Source organism: Epinephelus moara, unplaced genomic scaffold (assembly GCF_006386435.1).
Source record: "Epinephelus moara isolate mb unplaced genomic scaffold, YSFRI_EMoa_1.0 scaffold1200, whole genome shotgun sequence".
NCBI lineage: Eukaryota > Metazoa > Chordata > Actinopteri > Perciformes > Serranidae > Epinephelus > Epinephelus moara.
In genome coordinates, this window is record NW_026078665.1 from 1 (window position 1) to 8,549 (window position 8,549).

Sequence of the window (8,549 nt, forward strand, 5' to 3'; positions counted from 1 at the left end):
CACACACCTCCACTGGCTCGAGTATCCACCACACGCAGGAGCTGCTGAAGGAGCACGAGGACTTCCACATCACAGCCAAGGTTGGCGTCTCACACACACACACACACACACACACAAACATAAACAAACATGTGAGTGCATCAAACACTCTCTTCTCCCTCTCCTTCAGCAAACGAAGGAGCGCGTGAAGCTGCTGATCCAGCTGGCTGACGGCTTCTGCGAGAAAGGCCACAGTCACGCCGGGGAGATCAAGAAATGGGTGACGGCCGTGGACAAACGCTACCGAGACTTCTCCCTGCGCATGGACAAGTACCGCTGCAGCCTGGAGAAAGCCCTCGGCATCTCCTCAGACTCTAACAAGGCGGTAAGTGGTCGTGTGTCTTGATAGATTTCAGCTGCTGGGGGAAGTTTGCCTTCAGGGTTAGGTTCAGGAAGAAGATGGTTCAGGTTAAAATAAAAAGGTTTCCAACCTCGAGGCAAACTTCTCCCATGTGTGCAGATTACAGGTGTAGAAAACCAGCAAGTTTATATTCTGCCTGTCTCTTATAGGGTTAGCTTACATCTTTTAAAGTGGGGCTGTTTGGAGTACTTAACTATCGACAGTATGTTACATACAGTAGATGTTAGTCGGCAGTCCCTTAGTTTGGAGAAGCAGGCTGGAGTCAGACATGGAAGCTGAGCAATGTGTGACTTTGGCGCATAAAACGGTTACTTCGGATTCACTTAAGTCACACAGAAACACAAACTAACTAACTGATCGAAGCAGCAGTAGACCAGCAGCTCCTGTGTTCAGCGAGCTAAAATTAATGTTTTTCTCAATGGAGTCTGGTGGCGTGGACGAGAGCACAGATGGGAACTGAAGACGTTAACAGCGCCCCTGTCAGAACGTGCCGTCTGACAGGAAGGTATAGTTATGAAAATACTCTCAGTATAGCATACACATAAACTGGTATGGATTTTTTTTAGTTGGCTAAAACAGCAGCACATTGTTTAGCTCAGTATCGGACACCAGCCTGCTTCTTCAAACTGCTGACCGACATCGACTGTGGGTGATACACTATGAAGACAACCCCACTTAAAAAAAGTCTGAACTATCCCTTTAAATCACTTAATATTTTCTCTCCGTCTGTGACAGAGTAAGGATCTCCAGCTGGACATCATCCCAGCCACGGCTCCAGGGTCAGAGGTCAAGCTGCGGGATGCTGCTCATGAGCTGAATGAGGAGAAACGCAAGTCGGCTCGCAGAAAGGAGTATGTCATCTATATCCTGTTTATGTCAAAGAGATGTCATCAGAATAACTGTTTAGAGATGCTTTGTCAGAACATATAAATGGTTATGAAATTGCTCGTCAGAATAATTTCGCAGATTAAAAAGTGCACAAGGTTGTGTCTAAAAAAACTGATCAGCATTCAGCCAGCGCAGCTAAAAGCTCCACTTGTGAACAGAACGTGCTGAGCATACAAACTAAACAAACAGTAGCCAGTCAGCATTTTCTCTGCATTCATCCTCCTGTTGGAAATATGTTTTATTGCATCAAAGGACGAGTAATTAAATGATTGGCGTGGTGCCCAAACTACACAGCAGAGCAGCATCGTGGTTACTAAGACGATCCGTTAAACGAAGGTCGCAGGTTCAGTTACTGCGCCCGTCTGTGTCCTTGTCAACACCGAACCACCGCTTGCTCAATAGTTGTAAGAGTTTAATGTGAATGTGCACACATAAAGGATGTGCGTGTGATTTATCCTCGTCCACACATCAGCGTCCTCTCTGCTGTGCCAGCACAAGAAGTGCAGACGCAACAGAGAACAAATGAGTCCACATGTAGCTCACAGGAAAAAGAGGACTGCGTCATTTTATGTGAGCAGCACAAATCATGAGCCTGATTTCAGTCATTCACGGCTGCTTTATGACCGAGGAAGTTTTATGAGCCGAGAGCCTTTCATTATTCATTAGTGTAAATGGATGAAGCAGAGAGCTATTGGCACGGTGATTTATCATCCTGTGGACGAGGACAGTATGACAATCACTAACGTTGTGCTTGTGTGTGTGTCTTTGTGTGTGTGTAGGTTCATCATGGCAGAGCTGATTCAGACAGAAAAAGCCTACGTGCGAGACCTGCGGGAGTGCATGGATGTGAGTTCAGCTCCACAGCCCACCACTGTTAACCTGTTTCATGCCGGAGTTGTGCAACAACTTTTCACATGAAATCTGGAAACGTTCCTGAAGCCTGTTGAATCTTTTTATTTTAATCTCGTCTTCTTGTCTCCGTGCAGACCTACCTGTGGGAGATGACCAGTGGAGTCGAGGAGATTCCTCCAGGAATCATCAACAAGGAGCACATCATCTTTGGAAACATGCAGGACCTCTATGAGTTCCACCATAAGTAAGAAACACCTTGTAGGACTTGTGTTCAATCATATTTTAAATTAAACCTGCAAATAAGTATGACAGGGTCGAAGCTAGGCCTGGGCGGTATCAAGGTATACTGGGGTATTTATAGAACCATCAAAAATACAGATGCAATTCTTTCTATTAAACTGATACGGAGATGCTGTATTGAGGCGATATATATTGTAGTGCACAGCATGCACCACTAGAGGTCAGTCTCTACTGATGTAACCACAGACAGTAAAAATAATGGACATATTTTGGCCGCTGTCGTCTTGGTTTCTTGGAGCCAGAATTTACCAGATTTGGAGCTGTGGAGGAATGAGCCAGCCTCAAGTGGCCATTAGAGGAACTGCAGTTTTTAGCACTTCCGTATCAACTTCATTTTAAGATAAGATAAGAGATAAGATACACCTTTACTGATCCCACCATTGAGAAATTCCAGTGTTACAGCAGTCAAGGGAAAGAGTCAGATTAAAGATTTCAAAATTTAAACTTAAAAAACTTAAAACTTAAAAACTAGGCGTGCAAAATAAAGTACAAAAATACAAGAAACAGCCCTGTAGGCTGCCACTTGGTCCGAGCACATCTCCTTCCTGAACATTCAAACAGTGCTTGCAGCTTAGAGCCAGGCAGATAATGACAAGTAGCAAAGATAAAGATAATCAGAATAAATACTGATTCCGTCTCATATCGATCACACACCCCTGAATCGAATGGAATCAAAATCATATTGTGGCGGACTTTGTGATATCTGCACATATCGTATTGTCGTTCAGATCGTTTTTGGTACTTCCACGTTGGCTTCATTTTTCAGCCCTGAAGGTTACTGCTTCAGTGGAACAGGCATCTGAGTTGAGAACGATGGCAACTGCGAGTGTTGATGTTAACAGAGCAAAAAAGAAAAATGTCTCTGCCCTGTTTGGGAGTATTGACACATATACCTGGATCTTAAGACGACTTCTCCCAACCACAGAAGCAGTTTATCAGCCATGATTTTATTCAACACATCATCTCTGTTCAGCCCACTGATCTGTCGGTATCTGCCGCGGCAACAAGTGTCAGCTGGTCCTCCAGGAAGACGGGCACTTATTTTCCATCCATTCATTATTCACTAGGCCAGTAATTGTTCATTAGAAACACAGTATTGAAGGCTGAAATCACACGTCACTATGACTTCTGTCAGCAGTAGCTCTGCTTTTTTATTTTGTGTGTTTTGTTGTTGACATGCCGTACATCCAGCGAAATGTCAGGAAGGCATAAAAAACAGATACCTCCCAAGCATAGTCGAAGCACCCTGGTTTCTTTCAGATTAAAGTCAAATCAAGTTTTAAATTAACTTCAAAGGTACAACATTAAAACGTAGTTGAGTGTCTTTAGCAGCTTCTTATACTACAGTTCCCCTGTGGTTATACAGATTAGATGTTTTATTTTTAATTTACTAAAAGTATCGTGTTTTTGGTGTTTCTCCAATTTTGATCTTTCACCTTTTTTTGTCAGCATCTTTCTCAAAGAGTTGGAGAAATATGAGCAGCTTCCAGAGGATGTTGGGCATTGCTTCGTCACATGGGTACGTTTCTTTTGTTCACCAGCATCTGCCATTCAATGAAAATATTTCTTGTACTGCAGCAGTGGACATTTAGATACTTACGTCCTTAATGTTTCTGGAATTAAAGGGACACTTCCAATTTTCAACCAGCTTTGTGTCGTAAAAATGAAGATAGTGTGTGTAAATGAACTGTGTTATTGCCCAGATCTGTCTGCTCGTTTGCCAACAAAAATCTGTTTCATGTCATCCTGCAGAGTTTCACTGGCTTTAAGGCTGTTGCTCAAACTACAGATTGTACACTTCTTTATTTTTGTATGCACGCCACCATGGCTGCAGAGTATAGAAGTGGATTGAGAGAGTCGCGCTCCTCTCTCAAACTCAGACCAAACTGAGATCAAGCCGTAAAACTAAGCAGAGCTGATCAAATATGAATCAAGACTAAAATGTTTTCAGACACATTTTAGATGAGAAATCATCTTCCCAGCAGTGAAATACTCCTTTTAGCAAAATAAAAAACTTGCATGTTAAGATCAGAGGAAGAAGCTTTTGAGTATGAATAATTGCTGCACATTATAATCACTGTAAATCACTGTAACGTCATGTCTCTCTTCGTCCAGGCTGATAAGTTCCAGATGTATGTGAATTACTGTAAGAACAAACCCGACTCCACCCAGCTCATCCTGGAGCATGCTGGGAACTACTTTGATGTGAGTATCACCGTATATGGCCGTTAAGATGAAACTAAACGGTCCCTGTCAGCTGCGTGTGATCACATTATTCTATGTTCTTCTCTCCAGGAAATTCAACAGAGGCACCGACTGGCCAACTCCATCTCCTCCTATCTGATCAAGCCTGTGCAGAGAATCACCAAGTATCAGCTCCTGCTGAAGGTTAGTATCTCCTCACCAGATCTCACTGCTGCCGTGGACGTGCCTATAGTTCATAGTTGTCATGGTTTCATCTATGTGTGTGTGTCTGTTTAGGAGCTGCTGACTTGCTGCGAAGAAGGAAAAGGAGAGATCAAGGACGGCCTGGAGGTGATGCTCAGTGTTCCTAAGAAAGCCAACGATGCCATGCACCTCTCGATGCTGGAAGGTGACGAACACAGACCGCTTGTTATCTATGCTACTGTGATTTTTTACTGTCAGTATATCACGCTAACCTCATGTCAGATATTTTCTCTTTATAAATCAGGTAAAAGGTTGTTGGGTTTTTTAAAAATAATTTTTATGTTTTTATGCCTGCGGTGGTAATAGCCGTGAATGTGATATCTCATGAACTAATTCGATTTTGGTGGTTAAAGGTAGAGATGTACAGATACCACTTTTTCCTTCCTGATATCGATTCCGATCCCTGAACCTTAGGTATCTGCCAATAATAAGTACCGATCCGATACCAGCGCGTAAAATAAAAATGGATGGGATATGAATTGTTGTATGTCTCAACTCCTAAAACTCTATGTAAAATATTAAGAAATAAATACATAATAGTAGAATGAATGCCATAAAACTTTTTTAATTATTATTATCCAGTGTTGACTCAGATCAAGACACAGGTTAAAGTGCAGCCACACAATTTGGTTAAAAAGACATTTTAAAGGCTACAGTAGAATGCTTTTTAAACTAAACTTTTAAATGCATTACTTGGTATCGGATTGGTCATAGGCTGTACTCGCCGATACTGCATTTTAGGAAGTATTGGAGGCATTTCCGATACTGGTATCGGTATCGGTACAACTCTAGTCAAAGGTCAAGGTCACTGTGACCATGCGTCCGGTCTCATTTCAAGAGGTCCTTGAGGGATTTTCCTCAAATTTGGCACAAACATCCTCTTCCACTCAAGAGCCAACTGATTAGAATTTGATGGTGAAATATTAAGGTCACTGTGACCTCACAATAATGACTAACTGGTGGGGGGGCGATATGGCCCTAAAATAATATCACAATGTTTCAGGGTATTTTTGCGATAACGATATCCTTGATGATATGACAGATTAGTAAAAAATCTTGGGTGTCCACCTTGGAACTGTGTGCTGAAGGGGGATGAGGTGTGTGAAGCGTCCATGTTTTCACATACACAGATGAAACTGTTGCTGCAATTCGACAGGTTAGCGGAGGCCTACAACAGCACGGTGGTAACTCTAGCTTTTATAGGGTTTTCATGCTGATATTTCCTCCTACTCCCAGGTTTTGATGAAAACATCGAATCCCAGGGCGAGCTCATTCTCCAGGAGTCGTTCCAGGTCTGGGATCCAAAGACTCTGATACGGAAGGGTCGGGAGCGCCACCTCTTCCTGTTCGAGATGTCGCTTGTCTTCAGCAAGGAGGTCAAGGACTCAAACGGCAGAAGCAAATACATCTACAAGAGCAAACTCTTTGTAAGTGATGAAGTGATGATGGTTAAATGTACGTGATGATGTTTCTTCTCTGTGCTTAACGACTTTAAATGAAGTGAGAACAATGGATTCAAAGAGCCAATCAGGCTTTGAAGTGTTAATGACAGTTTGATTGGTAGATGACATAATTAGTGTTTTAGTGTTTCTCAGTGAATCTAATTGACCCTGCTTAAACCAGCACTTGAGACAGTCTCAAGTCTCAACCGTCTCAAGAAGAGTATCTCAGAAAGCCATTGTGTCGCTGACATCTTCGTGTATTCTCCTCCTCTCCTCCCAGACGTCAGAGTTGGGGGTGACAGAGCATGTTGAAGGAGACCCCTGCAAGTTTGCTCTGTGGGTGGGACGCACCCCGACGTCTGACAACAAGATTGTGCTCAAGGTAAAACACACTTCCTGTCTTCTGCTCCTTCTAGAAGCTCCTTTAGGGTTTGACCGAGATGGATTTTCAAAGGCTCAACTCGCTGGAGGCTACAAGTCTTGAAACCCAAGACGGTAACATTGAAAATTCAAACACACGTCCATGTTAGTATGTCGGATGTTACTGACGGATTAATATCTGATTGGGAGAAAATGCTTTGGAAAATCCGTATCGGTCTGACCCAGTTTTCTCTCCTCTCTTTATATTCAACCCCTCCTACCTCTCTCCTCACACTCATCTCTCCTGTCCTCTCTGACGTCTTGTTTGATTGCATGAGCAGCTTCAAGGTGGCCCAGAAGCTTTCTGTAGTCACCAACTCCTCCTCTGTCTCCTTGATTCCTGTCTTCTTCCTCTCGTCTCCTGTCCGTCTCTCTCTGGGTAGATCCTGCTTTGTTCCATCTGTTAACGAACACAGGCACATCTGTATATCTGGGGCTGTGTTTTCTGTGGATGTTTGTATCTCTAATTCTCTCTGTGGGCTGAAATGCTTCCACCAACGCTGCTGACACCGATTCGACCCCTGAACGCCCACAATCTCCCGTCCTGGCTGTGTGCCACTTTATCAAAGTGACGAGGAGCCATCTTTCTCCACCACAATAAATACGCTTTTTAATGATTTGAACGCCACTGTGGAAGAAATATACGCCATCAAGTTATGTTGATCTCTGGGTGAATTTCTCCAGCATGTTTTCATGTTGAATATTGTCACAGATGGATTGTGTGTCAGCCGTTGGAGCAGCATGAAGCCAAACTCCTAACACATTCAGTTATGAGCGTTACAACTTTATATTACATGTTGATTAACAAAGCAACCGCTGAGAAGCAGCCATGTGGTACATGCATTGTAAATAAAGTGTGTCTCATTACTAACTACACATGTTCACAAACACACACACACACACACACACACACACACACCATCACAATCTGCTACACATTTAATTGGCCTACTGATCAGTGTTGTGCGTTTCTATCATGTCAAACCATTTTGTCAGCATAAAATATGTCATGTTTATCTTCTCAAACCAAACCAGTGAAATTCTCTATTTTATATTTCAAATTCAAAGCTAAGTCAGGGATCCAAACACGGAGCCATGGTGAGTACAAACTATCCCACAACACAGCCCTCAGCCACTTCTCACAAGTCTGAAACACAAACTCTTAGCACCTCTTATCCTCGCCTTTGTTCTCGAACAGTAAGAATAACCTGCTAGAATGGCAAAAGCAGCACATGTGATCCATAACAGGGACCAGTGCCAAAGCGAGGGGGGGGCTGGAAGATAGTAGCATGAAATATTCCAGGGCAGTGGTTCCCAACAAGCTGTACTTGTACCACAGAAAGTACTTCTGCACCGTGCTGTAGCCCAGCTGATTTAAAAAACAGGACTATTTGCATATTGTGTTTGCTGTGACACCTGAACTCTGCATTTTGCGGAGGGTATAGGCAGGTATACGGGGTATAACCACCTCTTTTTCTGGACGTGTACAGAAGGCCTGCCCCCTAATTCTCGACCAAACGTTTGTCATTAGTCAGCAAGATTTCATTGGTCGCTTAGACGCAGAAAAAATTAATGAAAGAATTAAACAAATATGAAACTCTATTAGGAGCTTGTCAAAATAAATCCAAACCTATATGACTGGAGCATGTGTGACTTTACTTTGAAAGGACAGACACAGGAAGTGTCCACGCTCAGCAGTCAGACAGGAGTCAGGTTAATTTCCAGGGCTGGTACCTGCGGTTATTCCACAGGCTAGTTAATAACATGTCGGGCAGGAAATCCAAAGTGTGGGATCATTT

General features: G+C 43.1%; 1 protein-coding gene across 1 annotated transcript in view; it reads left to right on the top strand.

The window, feature by feature from the left end:
* Positions 1 to 5: 5 nt before the first annotated feature.
* The window catches only part of LOC126386960 (triple functional domain protein-like), a gene marked incomplete at its 5' end in the record, with an annotated part of 26,719 nt that continues 18,175 nt past the window's right edge, over positions 6 to 8,549 (top strand). The window contains 12 exons of the mRNA XM_050039541.1: positions 6 to 80; positions 170 to 364; positions 1,136 to 1,251; positions 2,068 to 2,134; positions 2,275 to 2,384; positions 3,890 to 3,959; positions 4,556 to 4,645; positions 4,736 to 4,828; positions 4,922 to 5,033; positions 6,125 to 6,315; positions 6,611 to 6,712; positions 7,819 to 7,848. Coding sequence (XP_049895498.1) covers positions 6 to 80; positions 170 to 364; positions 1,136 to 1,251; positions 2,068 to 2,134; positions 2,275 to 2,384; positions 3,890 to 3,959; positions 4,556 to 4,645; positions 4,736 to 4,828; positions 4,922 to 5,033; positions 6,125 to 6,315; positions 6,611 to 6,712; positions 7,819 to 7,848 — 1,251 coding nt within the window. The remainder of the gene's footprint in view (positions 81 to 169; positions 365 to 1,135; positions 1,252 to 2,067; positions 2,135 to 2,274; positions 2,385 to 3,889; positions 3,960 to 4,555; positions 4,646 to 4,735; positions 4,829 to 4,921; positions 5,034 to 6,124; positions 6,316 to 6,610; positions 6,713 to 7,818; positions 7,849 to 8,549) is intronic.